Genomic DNA, 20,342 nt, shown 5'->3' with positions numbered 1-20,342 from the left:
TCACTGAGTAGATTTATATTTTTATTATAAAATATTAAAATTAAAAACTTAACTCATCACAAACCGTTATTTAATAATAATAAAAAATTTGAATGATATATTAAGTAGAAATTAACCTTTCAATCATTAAAATATCGCGTTACTAATGCCAAAAGGGCGCATCTCAACATCTTTTGGCCTTTTTGGCTCTGCAGAGCCAAAAGGGCGTATAAAAAAATTTTTTTTATACGCCCTTTTGGCATTAGTAACGCAATATACTCATCATAAAACTTTTTCTTTAAAATAAATTAGTTGAAAATTTTCATACTATTTTAAATAGCTGAAAACTTTCAATAAAATCTTTTAACTTAAAAACTACTTGAAAATGGTGAAACTCGTACAGTACGGTTTTTTTTTTTTTTTTTTTTTTTTTTTGTCCCTAGTAAATCAATATTTTGTTTTAAACAAACACATAGATCACTGGATTAAAATGAATTGAATTGATTAAAGAAAAAGTATTCTTTAGTACGCCGATCGCGTTCAGTCTCAGCAAGCTGACCAGCAGCTTTGTGTCCTTCGACGTCTCCATGCCTCAAGCTAATTTTTTTCTTGACCTGTCGACTCCATTCGTCGATTGATAACTGTGTTTTAAACTCATTTAAAACACTGCAAACATCATTGATAAACCATGATCCAAAAAAAAAAAAAAAAAAAAAAAAAAAGAAAGCCATTATTTTTACGCTTAATAAAATGGTACTGCAGCTAGGTAACAATTATTAATTTTTTTAATTTTTACAAAAAATTAATGACAATAAAAAAAATTTTTTTTTTTAATTCCTCCAATAATTTTTTTAAATTTTCACATGTGGAATTTTTTTAATAAATTTTTTTCATAATAAGGTAAAGTACCCAGTACTTGAACACTTATAAAATGGGACCAGTACTTGAACAGACTTTTCGAAATGTTGTAATACAAAATCCGTACATTTATTATGAATAATATGCGCATGTTATAATTATTCAATGATACTGTTATTAATTTCTGTAAGTTTTTTCAATTATAAATCAAAACAATTATATTTTTGTTTACTTGAATGTTGACATGTCCAGAATAGCCGATAGATGCTATTTTTTTTCATGAAAAAGGTACTAAACCGTAAACCGAACAATCAGTAAAAAAAAACGGTATATCATAATTTTCAGTAAAAAAAATTGTATCACCCAATAAAATAGTCTTTTCTAAATAATACATATTTTTTGCAAAGACAAACTATAATTTTTATATTAAATTTTACACTGATAGAAGGATTTACTTTTTTGTTAGTAATAAAAAATATTTGTTAATATTTAACAAATCATTTATTAGAGACCACTTTTTAGTATTAAACAAATATTTCTTAGTATTTAAAATGATTTGTTTGTATTTAATAAATCTGATATTCATTTATTAAATATTAATAAATCTTTTTAAATACTAAGAAATATTTAAGGACTAAAAAATGGTCTTTAATAAATGATTTGTTAAATATTAACGAGAATTTTTAACTATAAACAAATGCTTCTATCAGTGTAGCGTCTAACTATACCTCCAAATTTTCAAAGCGGTACCCAGAACTTGAACAAGCTGGGACCGTATAATTTTAACAGCACTTTAAACTCTAATAGGTTTATAGATTAGTGATCAGCATTGTGATTTGTATTAATTACTGCGAATTAAATAAGTTTTATAGCTAAAAAGTGATGTAGTTAAAAATTATTGAACGTTTTGAATTGAGTTTTTTTGATTTATAATTGATAATTTGCTTTGTCATTCATAAAAAATGTAATTAAAAAATTAAATACAAATATTTCTCATTTTTAAATGAACATATTAAGTATTCATCGTATTAATTTTAATATTATTCAATAATATGTTATAATTCTTTTGATATTTCAATGAAACGTTAAAAATTTTTGGTGTGCCTATTGCCATATATTTTAATAGTTCAACTACTGCTCACGGAGTGTTTAACTACTGCGACTTGTCAGAATTGATTGTTTAACTACTACTTCTTTCATAGTCTATCTCAAAAACGTTGTCAAAATATAAATATTCAATTATCTTTGTTATTTTGCGCATTAATCAACTCAAAATTATTTATATTTTCATGAAAATCACTAATTTGAACTAATAATTACAGGTTTATATATTAAAAGTAGGGTCAAATATGTTTACTTTGAAACCTGTTCAACTACTAGGTATTTTACCTTAATCTCTAATAGGTTTATAGATTAGTGATCAGCATTGTGATTTGTAATAATTACTGCAAATTAAATAAGTTTTATAGCTAAAAATTAATATAGTTAAAAATTATTGAACGTTTTGAATTGAGTTTTCTGATTTATAATTGAAAATTCACTTTGTCATTCATAAAAAATGTAATTAAAAAATTAAATACAAATATTTCTCATTTTTAAATGAACATATTAAATATTTATAGTATTATTTTTAATATTATTCAACAATATGTTATAATTCTTTTGATATTTCAATCAAACGTTGAAAATTTTTGGTGTGCCTATCGCCATATATTTTATTAGTTCAACTACGCTCTCGGAGTGTTCAACTACTGCGGCTTGTCAGAATTGATTGTTCAACTACTACTCCTTTGATAGTCTATCTTAAAAACGTTGTCAGAATATAAATATTCAATTATCTTTGTTATTTTGTGCTTCAATCAATTCAAAATTGTTTATATTCTCATGAAAATCACTAATTTGAACTAATAATTACATCTTTGTATATTAAAAGTAGGGTCAAATACGTTTGCTTTGAAACTGTTTAACTACTGGGTACTTTACCTTAATTTCATTTTTATGTATTTCTAAAAAAATTTCTATCAGATAACTTCAGTGCTATTTAATAAAAATATAAAGTATTTTTTACCTTGTTCTTTGTGTCTGATCGCGACATAGCCTTTCATAGTCGATTTAAACAAAAGGAATTCTTTTCTATAATCAATACTTTTAGCAAGTTTTGCTTTTGAAGGGTAACCATCGGTAAATAAGCTTGTAGATGGCTTAGTCCTCGCACTATTAACTACAACTCCATCTACAGCGAGTTTGTTCCTCGGAGAGTTCAGTCCCATTGTTTGACCTTGACAGGCTTGAACAATCACCAATTTCAATGTATTTTTGACTTCTTTTTGACAAATACATTTTTCAATATCTTCAAATGATATTTCTTCGCCGTCGATTGACAAAATACCATCTTAAACAACCCAAAAAAGGTAAATAATCATCATTGTTCGAGTGGTCATTTTTAGGTTAGGTTACCTGGGTATCCGTGGCTCAGCAAACAAACGGCGAAACAATCATATTGTTTGTTTTCTGCGCTAGCATGTTCATAAATTACCTTGGCAATTTTAATGGCGCGAAGATTTTCATAGTCTTTCACAATAAAACCTAAAGCTTGGAAGGTTTTCTTCAAATTATCCACATCCGCTTGGCTGCCGTGACGGACTTCATACTGAAATTAAGTTATTGTTAAAACATCAATTAAATTCATTGTTTGAGAAGCTACTTACAAAGTCGTTTTCAAAATTTTTTTCATTTATAATCAAACATAAACCTTTTTTTATCAGAATTTTATCAGAATCTATTTCTTCAGGCTTTTTTGTTAAATTCAACAAAGACTTGAATTTTTTTATGACATTGCTATTTGTATTATAGGTGTGGGATTTATTACCAGCATGTTTTAGATTATACCATTCGATGTCACTGTAAAATGGTGTGTCAAAGTATCCAAGTGGTTTTAGATATTTAAGAAGATTACCCAGGTTGCCATCAGCTGGAAAATATTAACTTTTTAATTAATCTCTATTATTAAGAAAATGAAGAAAATTTTGTCTCCGAGGTATTTATATGATAAAATAAGTTTTTTAATTAAATTTAGGATCTTTAGAAAGGTCTTAAACTGAATTTGTGCCTTTTCAATGTTTCAATTGTTATTTATTATGAAAAAAAAGTAGCCAATAATTTATAATTTTATAAAAATAAATTCTTGTTTTTTTTACTTGAAAAAAATATTTTTAAAAATTCATTTATAATTTTTAACAAATAAATTGTAGCAAGAAAAATTTATTTAAAAAATTTTATATTTAGAAGTTTAAAAAAATTATAAATACAATTTTTTTTTATACAGTTTCCTAGACCTTGTTTATTTTTCAAGAAAAATAAATAAATTTTCAAGTGTGTTAATTTCAGTGTCATTATGAAAATTTTTTATTTAATTTTTTCATAATCTATATAATTTAGAGAATAAAGAAAATTTGGCCTCCGGGGTATTTATATGATAAAATGAGTTTTTTAAATTAAATTAAATATCATTAGAAAGGTCGAGACCTGAATTTGTACTTTTTCAATTTTTTATGTTTTTCTAAAATAGTTCATTTATTATGATAAGTTTTCGAAGTAGTTCCCGTATAAAAAAAAATCGTCTTAAAATTGTCGTTCGTTCGTAAGATCTTAAACGTGACACAAACCAAGATAATTTTAAGACTCTTTTAAGACGCCAAAAAAAAATTCCGAGAGCAGATTTTTGAAATTTTGGTTCTCGAAATTTTTGTGAAAATTAATTTTTAGACGATTTTACGACTTTATAACCGCAATATTTTTGAGTAAGATGTTTTTAAATTGAATTTAAAATTATTAAAAAATTATCAACCGACAATTTTGAGACTTTTTTAAGACATTCCGTTTTAATGTTCCGGGGCTCTGTCGCTGTCAGCTCATCATAAAATAGTCTCTAAATTTTTTTCTAAGACTAATTTAAGATCATTTTAAGACAATTTAAAGACGCTTCTTAATAATTTTGCGTCTTTAAATAGTCTTAAAAAAATCTTGAAATCGTCTTGAAAAAATCTTAAAATAGTCTTAAAAAAATTATTAAAAAATTTCCAGGCTTTTTTAAGATGATATCACAATGAGCTCCGGAAAATTATTATGAAGCGTCTTTAAATTGTCTTAAAATGATCTTAAATTAGTATTAAAAAAATCTTAAAAATAAATTTAGAGACTATTTTAAGATGAGCTAACAGCGACAGAGCCCCGGAACATTAAAACGGAAGGTCTTAAAAAAGTCTTAAAATTGCCGGATGATAATTTTTTAACAATTTTAAATTCAATTTAAAAACACCTTACTCAAAAATATTGCGGTTAGAAAGTCGTAAAATCGTCTAAAAAATATATAAAAATTAATTTTCACAACAAATTCGAGAACCAAAATTTTAAAAATCTGCTCTCGGATTTTATTTTTTCTGGCGTCTTAAAATAGTCTTGGTTTGTGTCACGTTTAAGATCTTAAACGAACGACAATTTTAAGACAATTTTAAGACGATTTTTTTTACACGGGTTGTTAATAGATTTGAATTTCGCGATAAACAAAATTTGCTTATTTATTTATTTTGTTTTGTTCATGTTAATGTGGTTACATGTCAAAAATTAATTTATTATAATTAAGAGATTAAGAAAAATTTTTTAACGGGTATATCTTTATCGTAATTGGGTTTGATATTTTTTCAGCGGTAGTCATTTATGATTTTAATAATTGAGAAAGTAAAGAAAATTTTGTGACGAGCATATTATTATTTTTAAAGGAATTTTTATAGTTTAATTTGGCATCATCAGAAAAGTCTTGATAAGAATTAGTGCCTTTTGGTTTTATATATTTTTTAGTAGTCAATTTTTTATGTCAAGTTTTTGGAGGAGTTTTCAATAGTTTGTTGGTTCTATAAATTTGTTCCGTCACATTTGTCCATTAAATTATTTGTAATTGATCCTTTGATAGCACTATTATTTTTAAAAATTTATTTAAAAAGTCCCCAAACTATGTATAGTGTCGTAAATATCAAAAAATCATTAAGCCAAAATTTTCTTATTCATAATCCGTGAATCTCAGCAGTCACATAGTGACTGCAGATTGCTAGTTAATGGTTAGTCAGAATTTAATAAAGCAACAAAATTTTAATAAGAGCAACTAATTAGCAACAAATTTAATACCACAAATAAATTTTGTTACTTGAATAGTCACCGAGATACTGATGGTCAATGCTGGACGAGTCAATGTCAGCTTTACAGACATATTTTACTGAGATTTTTGAAGTGAAACTTCTTTACGGAGGGTAAAATTGAACGATTTGAGGCGGAAAAGGGGAAGTAGCGCTAGAGGAGAAGCATTGAGTGAAAGTTTAGAGTAGGCGAGTGGGGGAATCGCTTCTATAGCAAGCCGAGAAAGCCTTATATATTTTAAAGAGTGGGGAGAGTTAAGGAGAGTCAAGTAGAGTGGACGAGTGCAGTGCGCAAGTGTCTTATCTCACCACGTTACTTATATATATATATATATATATATATATATATATATATATATATATATATATATATATAATGTGTGTGTATATATTATATGTATATGCGTATATCAGCTATATATATGCGTATATCAGATATCAGCTGTCGCAAACTGCTCTTATTTAAAACGTTTTAGTACAGGTATATGATTAAATTAATACGTAAATACTTATAAATACATGAAAATACCTTATTTGATATATTTTTATTAAAATTTATTCCTGGAAAATTATTTTTCATTATATTTTTTAATTATTTTGTGTAAATAGTTTTGGGGTATAGTGGGGTGTATATATATTTACACGTGTTGACTCCAAATATAAATTTCTCAATTCCTGCTTATACATTCGTGTTAATAATTTCATCATTATATTTTCTTAATCCTGGTAGGTAAATGATAATTATTGTAGGTTGCTTTATCGAGAGAGTTACTACGATTGAAAAATTATATATCGTGTTACAAAAATAATACGGGCTACTTTTATCAGTGGGCGAACAGTGGCCTCAGTTGCACTTCTGTCCGTTAAAACTTGAGCTTCAAAGACTGTCATTAAACCCATTAGTGACATTAGAATCACAACTACTTGAATTTATCACTAAAAAGCCTGGTTTGTCAATTTATAGTTTGAATATTCAAAGTTTACAAGCCCATAACAATGACATTATCGACAAAGTAGCTGCTAATTCCAATATTCTACTTTTTGTCTGAAACGTGGACTCATAATGATGAAGACATTTCCATTCCTTAATTTTAATTGTGTAGTTAAATATAAACACCCTAATATAAGATCTGGAGGTGGAGCTATTTATCAAAATGATAACGATACAACACACATTGTAACACCATCAATGGACATTTCAGTACATTAATATACAGGCACTTGGAATACAACTCAGTGCTGTAGCAGAAATCTGTGCCGCTGAATGTACAACGGAAAATGGCCAGTCAATTTTACTAGTATCACTTATATATCACCGAATCAAGTATATCACAGACATAATAAAATTTATTCATCGTGCACTACTACCATTTTCGGCTGCTGTTGCGGAAGAACTTAATCAAGACTTAGAAAAAAAACCTATAATCCTTAGTGGAGATTTTAACGTAAATTTTTCATCGGAGTCATCGGCCGTTTTGGTTGATTTTTTAAAGACCAAATTTGATTTAGCGATAAATAATAATCCAAATGAACCAACGACAAAACATGGGACAACAATAGATGCGGTTTTTTCGAGATACTTAAATAGAATACAGACAAAAATATTTATTTCACATTTTAGCTATCACAAGCCGCTGATAACATTTGTTGATAATTCAAGTAATAATAAAGAATAAATAAGATGATAATTCTAAAAAATAAAAAGGAAAAATAAAACTTACATTTGTTGTAAACATAATATTCTTAGAAATAAATTCATTTAAATTTTAATTAAAAAATGTGTAATTGTTTTAATTCTTAAAAACCGAATAATTAATCCAATAAATTTATTTTGTTTGAGAATAAATGAAATGCTATAATATATATTTATATATATTGATCTGTTTATTTATTTAAAGTGGCTTAAAAAAGTTTCACTTCTATTGTGACCTTATGTCTGTGAGGCTCACTCATTTTTTTTTTTAATTTATTCAATAACTATCTTGATAATTAAAGTAATTAATTTCGTTATTCAGACAACATTGCTTGCTTCAGGCAATAAAAATTTTAAGAGCCAAAATCTACTTTGTGTAATTAATAATAAAAATTTTTTGAATTGTTAATTTTGATATAATTGATTTAATAAGTCAATGTAGTCTATCATTGATTTCGATTATTTTATTGTTACTAGTAAAAATTTCTTCTATAAGTGAAAAAAATAAATTTATTTAAAAAGCACCCAAACTATGTATAGTGTCATAAATATCAAAAAATCATTAAGCCAAAATTTTCCGATTCATAATTGGACATTTTTGGAGGACCAGCAGATAAAATAAAAAGTGAAACAAAAAGGATGATTCTAAAATAATAACATTCCAGGTGTACAAATAGTGATTATAAAATATCAGACATATTATGTTTTTCTAATCTTTGAAATTTTTTATAATTTTTTCTTTCAAATTTAATTAAAAAAAAAATTTTTTGTTATTATTTTTTTTTTTCTTTAAATTTCTTAAATTTATCTTCTCTTTGCAGATGCTATGTATTGTATAGAATCATTAATTCTAAACATTCTATACATAAAAATGTAACATATTGTTGTAAATTGCCGAGGGCGTTTCTTTACAAATAAATAAATAAATAAATAATCCGTAAATTTTGGCAGTCTTATAGTGACTGCATATTGCTAGTTATTATTTATCCTAGTTAAGTAAAAACAAATACTCACCTGGTGTAATTTTAATAAATCCAATTGACAGCCAATATAAAGCATGTATTTCCAATAAATTAATATCACTCAATCTTTTATCCAGACAAATATCTGAATAAATCTTCTTCAAAACTTTCTCTGATTCTTTTTCACTCAGAGACTCGAAAAATTTGAACAAAATTTTATTACCGACATTTATCTTCTCTACAATTCTCGCCTGCAGCGGACAATATTCTCTGGACAAATCATCAACAATTAAACCTAGCTGAGTTAGAACCCTCTTATTGTTTATAATACAAAGCGCTTCAATGAATTTATCCTTCCAGTTTCCAACATTTTCAATTAAATCACAAATAATAAAAATTGGCTCTTTTTTGTCAAAAATAACTTTTTCATTGTAGCTCATTAATTTTTGCATAAATTTTCTCCAAAAATCCGTGTCAATTTTTTCAGCGGCACACAAAAATATTATTGAAATTTTTTCGTTGATTGTCAAGTCATTTTCAATTGCATTAACTATATCTTTATCTAATATTTCAGTATAATTACATTGAATTGCAGACGGCAAGGCGTCGGTTTTCAACTCATTCATTTTCTAAAAAAAAAAAAAGAATTAATATTTTGAATTTTGAATACTTTAGAGGTTACTTACGTGAAATTTGAAATGTATTTATAAAATTAACAAAAAAGTGTCATAAAAGAATTTTAAAAATGAACAAAAGCTATAAATTAAACAACAATCGCAGCATGATCACATAGCGAATGAATTTATTGCTTACAATGCATATAACAATTGAAATACGACACGTACTGCTACCGCCATTGTTTTGGTTATCAGAAAATGAAAAACAGTAATTTAATTCCGCGAAAACTTTTTTAGTTCGCTAAATCGCCATAAAAATTTTTCAGCCAATGCGCATGCGTAAAAAACCCGCGCAGTTTTTTAAATTTATTTAAAACGTCAAAAATTATTTTATTATATTTATTGGAACAAAATGATGTGAAATTAAAGTTAGCGGTCACTTGCAAAATTTTCAATTTAATTTAACAAAAAAATTTGTTTAGAAAAATTATTTTTTTAATATTGCATTTTTTTTTTTCTTAATTTCTACACGTCAATTTTTTTATAATAATAAAATTAGCCAACATTTTTGACTTTTTTATTTTCCTCAATTTATTAAATTATAACTAAAAAATATGTTTAAAAAATTGCACTTATAGTTTTTCAAGTTTTTAACAAATGAAAAAAATTTTTTTTTATTTTTTTGTAATAATTTTTTAATAAAAAAAAATTATAAAAATTTTTAGATGTCGGCTAACTTTATTTTTATAATTTTTTTGTCATAATTTATTTGTTAAAAAAATTATTAAAATGATCAAATATCTGCTAAATTAATTTTTATCAAAATGATTGAAAATAAAAATTTTTACAATTTAAGCAAATTTAAAAAAATACAAAATTACAACTTACGATTTAAATAATAAAATTTTAAATTTCGCGCTTTAATCAGCCATTTTAGTTTTAGAAGTGCGCATGCGCAACTTTAGCTTAGTGACTGAATTGGCGCGATAACACTGGTAACAAAAACATAAATTGCGTGTTAGTTAATAAATAAATAAAAATTAATTTTTACATGCTTAATTAATAAAAAGCTAACTAATAAAAAATGCACGTGTCATGCCCTATTTGTGTTTCGCGCATAGAATCCGGTGATGATATTGTTTCGACAAACTGCGGTCATGTTTTTCATTATCCTTGTTTGACACAATGGCTGGAGAGGTTAGAATTTTTTTGTTATCTAATGTTTATTTATAAATAAATTTGTCATTACTGTTGTTATTTTTGTAATTAATAAATTTTTTTTTTGTTGTTTCATTGCAAGTGACAGTTGGAACAAGTTTTTTTTTGAGTATTATTTTAAGTTACAGACATCTAAATCTTTTAAAGATTTTTTCTGACAGAAAAATTATTATTAAAAATTTTTAATAGTTGAAAATTTTTTTAAATTGCTAATGTTATGTTCAAGGGCGTTTTTTTATTTAATTATTTTCTTAGTAATATTTAATTTTTTTTTTGTTAATTTAGTAATTTAAATTAATTTAATTTTTAGAATTAAAAACAAAACTCTAAAATGACATTTAAAGTTAGCAGTCACTAAAGAATTTTTAAATTTTTTTTAACAAAAAAATTTGTTCTAAAAAATTATTTTTAAAAAATTGCATTTTTTAATTTTTTAAAATTTCTACATGTTAATTTTTTTATATTTTTTTTTGGCATAATTTATTTGTTAAAAAAATCTAAAAATGATTAAATATCTGCTAAATTTATCATCATAACTTTAAAAAACTTATAAATGCTATTTTTTTAAACTTTTTTCATTACGAATTTATTTAAAAAAAAAATTTAATTATAAAAAACGTAAATATTAAAAAAATTATAAAAATAATTTTTTTAGTGTTGTTTTTTTTTAAACCAAAAAAAAAATGGTAAAATGTCTGCTAATTTTTTTTTATATAAAATATTTGTAATAAAATAAAAATTTTTCCAGATCAAAATCCTGTCCGCAGTGTCGTGAAAAAACAAGCAGCTCAAGAATACACCGCCTGTACTTTAATGTCCCTAACAGCGAATCAATCCGCGATGATCCTGTGCTCCTTCAAGAACGCGTTGACAACATGCAGTTCCAGGTAATGCTTAAAGACAAGGAAATATCTAATCTGAAGGATGAGTCCCATAAATACAAAATACAAGCAGCTGGTCTGAGGAAAGAAGTCTTAAAGCTAGAAAGTGATGTTGAGCAGAAAAAAAATACCATTGGAGCCTTGAAGGAGCAGGCGAAGCACTTCAAAGCTGCCAGTGATGAAGCGAGAAAGTTTAAAGAGCAAGCTGAGTTGTATAAGACTAAACTGAACGATATCAAAGAGTAAGATAATCGATTATTATTTAACTAGTATCCTTGCAGTAACTATGTGACTGCCGTGACTTGTGAACTATAAATAATTAAATTCTGATTTATTAAATAATAACTTTGGTTACATTGAACTGTAATTTCTTAACTATTGATCTTTTAAAAGATATAAGCTCATCCCGATGTTGAACTCATCCAGAGCTTTCATTTGAGTACCCACATGCATTTTCATATATTTTTCATATATATATATATATATATATATATATATATATATATTATATATATATATATATATATATATATATATATATATATATATAATATCTATACTAATAAATGGAGAGCCGATTTTTTTGTCCGGTTATACTGCGAAAACTACTGAACCGATCGGAATAATACTTATACCATAAAATGCAGCGTGTTTCGGAGAAGGTTTTAGTATGTGATATGCTGGTGATTACTTATCCGGAACCTATATTTTTTTGACTTAGAAATAATAAATTTTTATTGTAACTAAATTTATTCTATTTGATTGTCATTTGTTTAAAATAAATTTTTTAATTCTGTTGGTTATGTTTATATACTAGGCAGATTTCTTCACTTAAGAGACCTGCAATTTCTTTAACTGAAACTTTCAATGCTTATTACAAATTTCTTTTTTCATATCAATATCCATTTTTGTAAGAAATACACGGGAATGTTATAATGATTGCACATTGAAAGTTACACTAAATATTATCTAGAATAATTACATGGATAAAAGGTACATGACAATTCGATAGAATTTGTAATCTGTGCAAGTCGAAATAATACTCTAATTAAATTTAAAGTCTAGAGCTAAAAATTCAATTCTATAAAGCGCCCAGCGGAGCGGGCGAGTAATAGCTAGTATATAAATATATGAAAAATTGATGTGGGTACTCAAATGAAAGGTCTCGATGAGTGTAACATCGAGATGAACTTATATCTTTAAAAATGTCAGTAATTGACAAGATACAAGGTAATTTCTTAATTATTGACATTTTTAAAGATATAAGCTCATCCTGTTATTATACTCATCAAGACCTTTCATTTGAGTACCCACATCAATTTTTCATATATTTTATATATTTATATATATTATATATGTATATATGAAAAATATATCAAAAATGGATGTGGGTACTCAAATGAAAGCTCTTGATGAGTGTAACATCGGAATGAGCTTATATCGTTAAAAACATCATTAGTATTAGTTAACAAAATACATTATCATTCGTTAATTATTAACATTTTCGTAAATATAAATCCATTATGATTTTATACTCATCGAGACCTTTCATTTGAGTACCCACGAATTTTTTCATGTATCTTATATATATGATATTCATAAAATATATGAAAAGTGCATGTGGGTACTCAAGGTCAACAACAATTTATAAATAAAAAATCTATTAAATAAACATTTTCCCCTGGACTGAATTGTGAATCTAAAGCATTCTGGAACCCACCGGAAGACATAAAAAATTTCATTAAAGTCGGTCTAGCCGTTTAGGAGGAGTTCAATGACAAACACACGCACAGAAGAAATATATATATATATAAAGATATAAATATATGAAAAATTGATGTGGGTACTCAAATGAAAAGACTCGATGAGTGTAAAATCGGGATGAGCTTATATCTTTAAAAATGTCAATATTTCTGAAGATAAAAGGTCATTTCTTGATTATGTATCTAGAGATAGATCATTTTCAAATGCAGCCTTAATACTTATTATAATAAATTGACTATCGGTGAGAATAATATGAGACCTTGAAAAGACACAAATTCAAATCAAGACCTTTGCAATGACACTAAATTTCACTAAAAAAACCGAATTTATCATATGACTATCTTGGACACAGAATTTTTCTTATTCTCTTAATAATATAGATTCTAGTTATTTTTTTTTTTTTATTCATAAATTTAATAATTTATTTGTTTCAGTGTACAAATGGTCTTATTGTCGACGGATCAGGAAGTCAATGATATTGTTACTTCCACAGATGAACGTAAACTTTCTATTTACGTCACTGCTTTAAAAAAGTATGTGTTAGTTATATATTTATTTTTTTTATTGTAATTTTATTATATATAAAAGTGATTTTTTAATTTATTTTTTTATTTTTGGTAGAGAGTTGACCAAGTGTACGGAAAATCGTCGCTACCACAGGGAACAAATCAGAAAATTACGGGATGATTTAATGAAAGCTAATGGTGAAATAGATTGTTTACGTGAGCAGTCAAAAAAAACCCAGTAAGTTTATTTATTTTTATTAATTTAACGTGAAAATTAAATTTGATAATTGAAATTGATAATATGATTTTTTATCATCACTTGAGTTATTAATTTATTACTTAAAATTATTCTAGAAGTATTGAAGAAGTAATAATAACTCTTGAAGCAGAGAATCAAGCATTGAAAAATCGCTTGGAAGAAGTATTAAATTCTCAAAATTTAGAAACTAGTGGCGCTGAAACGAAGCGAGATGATAAAACTTATACAAAATCAAATTTGCAAGAGAATGTTCTTACGGCCAAAGATACTAATGCTACTAATAGGCATAGCGACAAAAAACGAAGTGGAGTCAGAGATGAAAAAGATTTGACTGGGATAAACCCACGGTATAAAGTCCAGAATATTGTTCCGGATATGAAAAGAAAGTTGTCGTCAATGAACACAGCTTCTAATTTACCGGGAAGCTCCATTCTTGCTAAAAAACCACGGCCTGCATATGATCCAATGGTAATTAGGAATCAATTATTGAATTTTTTTATTACTTCAAATATTTTTTTGTAAAAATTTCTGTAGTGTCCTCCTGGGAACTTTTTGCAATATTGTTATTATTATTATTATTAGAGTCAAGTACCCAGTAGTTAAACAGGTTTAAAAGTAAACGTGTTTGACCCTACTTTTAATACATAAAGATGTAATTATTAGTTCAAATTAGTGATTTTCATGAAAATATAAACAAATTTAAATTGATTGGAGCGCAAAATAACAAAGATAATTTAATATTTATATTTGGACAACGTTTTTAAGATAGACTATGAAAGGAGTGGTTGAACAATCAATTCTGACTAGCCGCAGTAGTTGAACACTCCAAAAGCAGTAGTTGAACTAATAAAATATATGGCAATAAGCACACCAAAAATTTTCAACGTTTTATTGAAATGTCAAAAGAATTATAACATATTATTGAATAATATTGAAAATAATACTATGAATATTTAACATGTTCATTTAAAAATGATGAATATTTGTATCTAATTTTTTAATTACATTTTTTATGAATGACAAAGCACATAGGGTAGAGGTACCGTTTTTGGCCACCTTAGCACCGTTTTTGGCCAGTTAACATTTGAATTAATTTATAAAAAATTATAATCTTATAATCATATTTTTGTTGAATTTTAAAAAATTTATGTTAAAACAAATTGAGTTTGTAATGGTTTATTAAAATAAATTCATTTCTATCGTTTATTTGAACAATAAATGGCCATAAACGGTACAGTGGCCACAAATGGTACTTCTACCCTATTCAATTATAAATCAAAAAAACTCAATTCAAAACGTTCAATAAGTTTAGCTATAAAACTTATTTAATTTGCAGTAATTATTACAAATCACAATGCCATAATTCATAGCTAAATTTGTCATTCAAGACAAATTTGGGAACTGGGGAAATAAAGGATAAAGGGGGAGGGGGGACCTTACTCAGTAGAAATTTTCGGTAACCGAAAAAATAATTCGGACAGCCCAGACCGGGACTCGAACCCGGTTCATTTGGTAACGCGCCAAAGGCTCTACCAGTTAAGCTATCCGAGACATTGTCCGTAACTACCATTCAGTCACCTAATAATCACTAATCTATACGCTTATTAGAGATTAAGGTAAAGTACTCAGTAATTGAACAGGTTTTGAAGTAAACGTATTTAACCCTACTTTTAATACATAAAGATGTAATTATTAGTTCAAATTAGTGATTTTCACGAATATATAAATAATTTTGAATTGATTGAAGCGCAAAATAACAAAGATAATTGAATATTTATATTTTGACAACGTTTTTAAGATAGACTATCAAAGGAGTAGTTGAACAATCAATTCTGACTTATAGCAGTAGTTGAACTAATAAAATATATGGCAATGGGCACACCAAAATTTTTCAACGTTTTATTGAAATATCAAAAGAATTATAACATATTATTGATTAATATTAAAAATAATACTATGAATATTTAATATGTTCATTTAAAAATGATGAATATTTGTATTCAATTTTTTAGTTTTATTATTGAGCAAGATCACGTCAACTGGACCCCCTATTTTCCACTTGATTATGAAAGTTAAGTTCATGTATCTTTTTTATAAGTACATACCAAGATAAAATGATCCCCGAAACGATTTTTAAAAATTTCGATTTTAACAATAATTTTTTTTGCAATGAAAATTTTAGGTACTTTTAATTAAAAAATGGATTGTATAGCAACCGTTAAAGTTAAATTAATGGGACTTGAAGGATTTGTTTTTAAAATTTTTATATTTTAATAAAATATTAATAACTAAAAATTATTTGTTTATTATCATATTGTTAATTAACTTTTAAGTTAACAAATGAAAATTTCACTAACTTCTTGGTGAAAAAATGAAGTATTTTTTTATCGGTTACATGCGTTATTTATTAAAGTTTAAGATTTCAGAAAAAAATTTCACTGCTCGCGATTTGTTTAAACAATATAAATTAATTTATCACAGCGCACCGAGCGCCAGGCGCTGTCAGAATACCGTACCGTCGAACGTCAGACTATGTTACAGCTTCGATTAATTATAATTAAAAATATAACTATCAAACAAATTTTATTATTATTATGATCAATATTATGACTAATAAAATTAGTAAAAGAGGCGCGCAGTAGCCCTATCGGATCCGGCCCTTGCTTACCAAAGCATTGGACCGGGTTCGAATCCGGCGTACACCAATGAATATTTTCAATATTTAAGTGTATTATTCTGCTCAGCCCAAAAAATAAAACGAGTTCCAATCTCAAAAGTTTACCCCCTACCGTAGTCGCTCATGACCTTAGTAGTTTATGCGACTTTAAAACAAATAAAAAAAAAAAAAAAGTTAGTAAATTCTCCATTATTAAAGAAAAATAAAAAAAAACGAACTATAGTAATAAATATTAAATTATGTAGACATTTGTTAACTTTATTTTATTTTTTTTTTTTTAAACTTTGTTAATAAAAACTTTTTTATCTTCCGCAACATTATTATATTATTATTAATAATATAATAATATATTACTATATTATTATTAGCGGACCAGACAGACGTTTTCCTGTACACACGTCTTAAATTAAAAAATTTCAAGCTTATTTGAATGAGCTGTTACAGTTTGGACCGTTTTGATGAAAATTATTACTAAAACGTTATTATAATAAAATATTTCAATTAGCACCTGATTGATTTTAACACAATTACACAAAATTTTTTTGAATTTCGATAATAATTTTTTTTCTCAAATGAATATTCGATACTGTCTGTCAGATCCAATGTAAAACATTCCAAGATCAAGAACAATTTATAAATAAAAATTTAATTAAATAAACATTTTTCCGTGGACTGAATTGTGAATCTAAACCATTTTCGAATCCACCTAAAGACACACAAAAAGTTTCATTAAAATTGGTCCAGCCGTTTAGAAAAAGTTCAGTGACAAACACACGCACAGAGAAAATATATATATAAATATATATAAAGATTAATAATATAATAATGTGTCGGAAGATAAAAAAGTTTTTATTAACATGGTTTAAAAAAAAAAATAAAATAAAGTTATCAAATGTCTACAAAATTTAATATTTATTACTAGTTCGTTTTTTCTATTTCTCTTTAATAATAGAGAATTTACTTATTTTATTAGTCATAATACTGATCATAGTAATAATAAAATTTGTTTGATAATTATATTTTTAATTGTTATTTTTAATTATATTTAATCGAAGCTGTAACATAGTCTGACGTTCGACGGCGCGGTATTCTGACAGCGCCTGGCGCTCGACGCGCTGTGATAAATTAATTTATATTGTTTAAACAAATCGCGAGCAGTGAAATTTTTTTCTGAAATCTTAAACTTTAATAAATAACGCATGTAACCGATAAAAAAATACTTCATTTTTTCACCAAGAAGTTAGTGAAATTTTCATTTGTTAACTTAAAAGTTAATTAACAATGTGATAATAAACAAATAATTTTTAGTTATTAATATTTTATTAAAATATAAACATTTTAAAAACAAATCCTTCAAGTCCCATTAATTTAACTTTAACGGTTGATTTACAATCCATTTTTTAATTAAAAGTACCTAAAATTTTCATTGCAAAAAAAATTATTGTTGAAATCGAAATTTTTAAAAATCGTTTCGGGGATCATTTTATTTTGGTATGTACTCATAAAAAAGATACATGAACTTAACTTTCATAATCAAGTGGAAAATAGGGGGTCCAGTTGACGTGATCTTGCTCATTACAAATTACAATGATGATCACTAATCTATAAACTTGTTAGAGATTAAGGTAAAGTACCCAGTAGTTAACAGGTTTCAAAGTAAACGTATTTGACACTACTTTTAATACATAAAGATGTAATTATTAGTTCAAATTATTGATTTTCATGAAAATATTAACAATTTTGAGTTGATTAAAGCGCAAAATAACTAAGATAATTGAATATTTATATTTTGACAACGTTTTTAAGATAGACTATCAAAGGAGTAGTAGTTGAACAATCAATTCTGACAAGCCGCAGTAGTTGAATATTCCGGGAGCAGTAGTTGAACTAAAAAAATATATGGGAATGAAACACCAAAAATTTTGAACGTTTTATTGAAATATTAAAAGAATTATAACATATTATTGAATAATAATAAAAATAATACTATGAATACTTAATATGTTCATTTAAAAATGAGAAATATTTGTATTTAATTTTTTAATTACATTTTTGATGAATGACAAAGCAAATTATCAATTATAAATAAAAAAAAACTCAATTCAAACATTAAATAATTTTTAACTACACTAATTTTTAGCTATAAAATTTATTTAATTTGCAGTAATTAATACAAATCACAATGCTGATCACTAGTCTAAAAACCTATTAGAGATTAGAGTGCTGTTAAAATTATACGGCCCCAGCTTGTTCAAGTTCTGGGTACCGCTTTGAAAATTTGGAGATATAGTAAGACGCTGAAATTTAATATATAAATTATAGTTTATGTCTTTCATGGCGGCGACTTAACACTAATTTCAAAATTCCTTGACTTTTCCATGACTTTTCCCTGGCCAAAAATGAAATTCCAGAATCTACAAAAAAATAATTGTTATTCAAATAGTTGTTATAATTGCAAATTATTTTAAAAATAATTTTTGTATGCTAGAATTCATATCTAATATCCAGAATTGAGTAAAAATTTGGAACTATAAATTATGTTATACTTTTTTGCAGATTTTCAACTATTCAAAAAAGATCAGTTTCTTTCGATTAAATGTTTATAACTTTCGAAAATACAATAATTGATATTATTATTATCATTAATCATTGAGAAGTTATACTTCTTTTTTATTATTAATTATCCATACATTTAGTTTTTTTACTATTATTGATCGCAAAAAAGAAGAAATATAAATGAAGAAATTAAATAACATCAATTAATATTATACATTATCTACAGTATGATTTTTAGAATGCTATAGAAATAATTTATTATTTCTACAGCATTTTAGTTTATTTTTTAAAAAAAAAATAGAAATTTCCCTGACCCAAGTTAAAACTCCCTGGTTTTCACAGACTATTCCAGAAATTTCAAATTCCCTGACATTTCCAGGTTTTCCAGGCCAATCACCACCCTGTCTTTGCAAAAAATATGTATTATTTAGAAAAGACTATTTCATTGAGTGGTACGATTTTTTTTATTTAAAATGATAAAATACCGTTTTTTTTTACCGATTGTTCGGTTGACGGTTTAGTACCTTTTTCATGAAAAAAATAGCATCTATTGGCTATTCTCGACGTCAACTTTTAAGTTAACACAAATATAATTGTTTTGATTTATAATTGAAAAAACTTACAGAAATCAATTACTGTATCATTGAATAATTATAACATGCGCATATTACTCATAATAAATGTACGGATTTTGTATTACAACATTTCGAAAAGTCTATTCTAGTACTGGTCCCATTTTTATAAATGTTCAAGTACTGGATATTTTACCTTGATATTATTATTATTATTTTAAATTTTTATTATTCGAGTGGAAAGTTTTAAAAATCCAAATTTAATACCTAATATAACAATAAACATTTATTTGTAGGCTCTAACCAGACCACGGGATGATACGTACATCTCTGACGGACTCGGTGGCTATAAAAAGTATGAAGAGTTTCCTACTAGCAATAGAACTGGAATGAAGAAAAAATCTGTACGGTCAAACTCTGCTTCGGGGCGCAATTCGACATCACAGAAAGATTTGCTTAATTTTAAAATCGACAATTTTGTTGATTTAACGTAGACAGTATTTATTTAAATGAATCAAAATTTTATAAATATATTTAGTTACTTGTAAAGAAAAAAGAAAAAAAAACTGACTGATTACTAATTTACAACTAAACACAATTAAGTTTTTTAT

The 20,342-nt window shown here is 25.9% G+C and overlaps 2 protein-coding genes across 3 annotated transcripts; one reads left to right on the top strand and one right to left on the bottom strand.

Moving 5' to 3' along the window:
- Nucleotides 1–41: 41 nt before the first annotated feature.
- LOC123267651 (caspase-8-like) lies at nucleotides 42–9,545 on the bottom strand. Its single transcript, XM_044732390.1, has 6 exons — nucleotides 9,368–9,545; nucleotides 8,734–9,310; nucleotides 3,546–3,808; nucleotides 3,295–3,487; nucleotides 2,906–3,229; nucleotides 42–673 (listed from the first exon to the last, which is right to left on the bottom strand). The coding sequence occupies exons 2-6, from the start codon at nucleotides 9,305–9,307 to the stop codon at nucleotides 465–467; spliced, it is 1,563 nt and encodes a 520-aa protein (XP_044588325.1). The 5' UTR covers nucleotides 9,308–9,310; nucleotides 9,368–9,545; the 3' UTR covers nucleotides 42–464.
- A 718-nt stretch (nucleotides 9,546–10,263) lies between these two features.
- LOC123267655 (E3 ubiquitin-protein ligase TRAIP-like) lies at nucleotides 10,264–20,280 on the top strand. Of its 2 annotated transcripts, none has more exons than XM_044732394.1 (6): nucleotides 10,264–10,495; nucleotides 11,265–11,639; nucleotides 13,596–13,694; nucleotides 13,783–13,905; nucleotides 14,025–14,394; nucleotides 20,028–20,280. In XM_044732394.1, exons 1-6 carry the CDS (start codon nucleotides 10,383–10,385, stop codon nucleotides 20,223–20,225), a joined length of 1,278 nt encoding a protein of 425 aa, XP_044588329.1. In that variant the 5' UTR covers nucleotides 10,264–10,382; the 3' UTR covers nucleotides 20,226–20,280. The 2 variants fall into 2 exon arrangements, with proteins under 2 accessions (XP_044588329.1, XP_044588328.1); XM_044732393.1 differs by having other exon boundaries at nucleotides 14,022–14,394.
- The last annotated feature ends 62 nt before the right edge of the window (nucleotides 20,281–20,342 follow it).

This window comes from Cotesia glomerata, linkage group LG6 (genome assembly GCF_020080835.1).
Source record: "Cotesia glomerata isolate CgM1 linkage group LG6, MPM_Cglom_v2.3, whole genome shotgun sequence".
Taxonomy (NCBI): domain Eukaryota; kingdom Metazoa; phylum Arthropoda; class Insecta; order Hymenoptera; family Braconidae; genus Cotesia; species Cotesia glomerata.
This window is presented reverse-complemented; position numbering and strand designations above follow the sequence as displayed.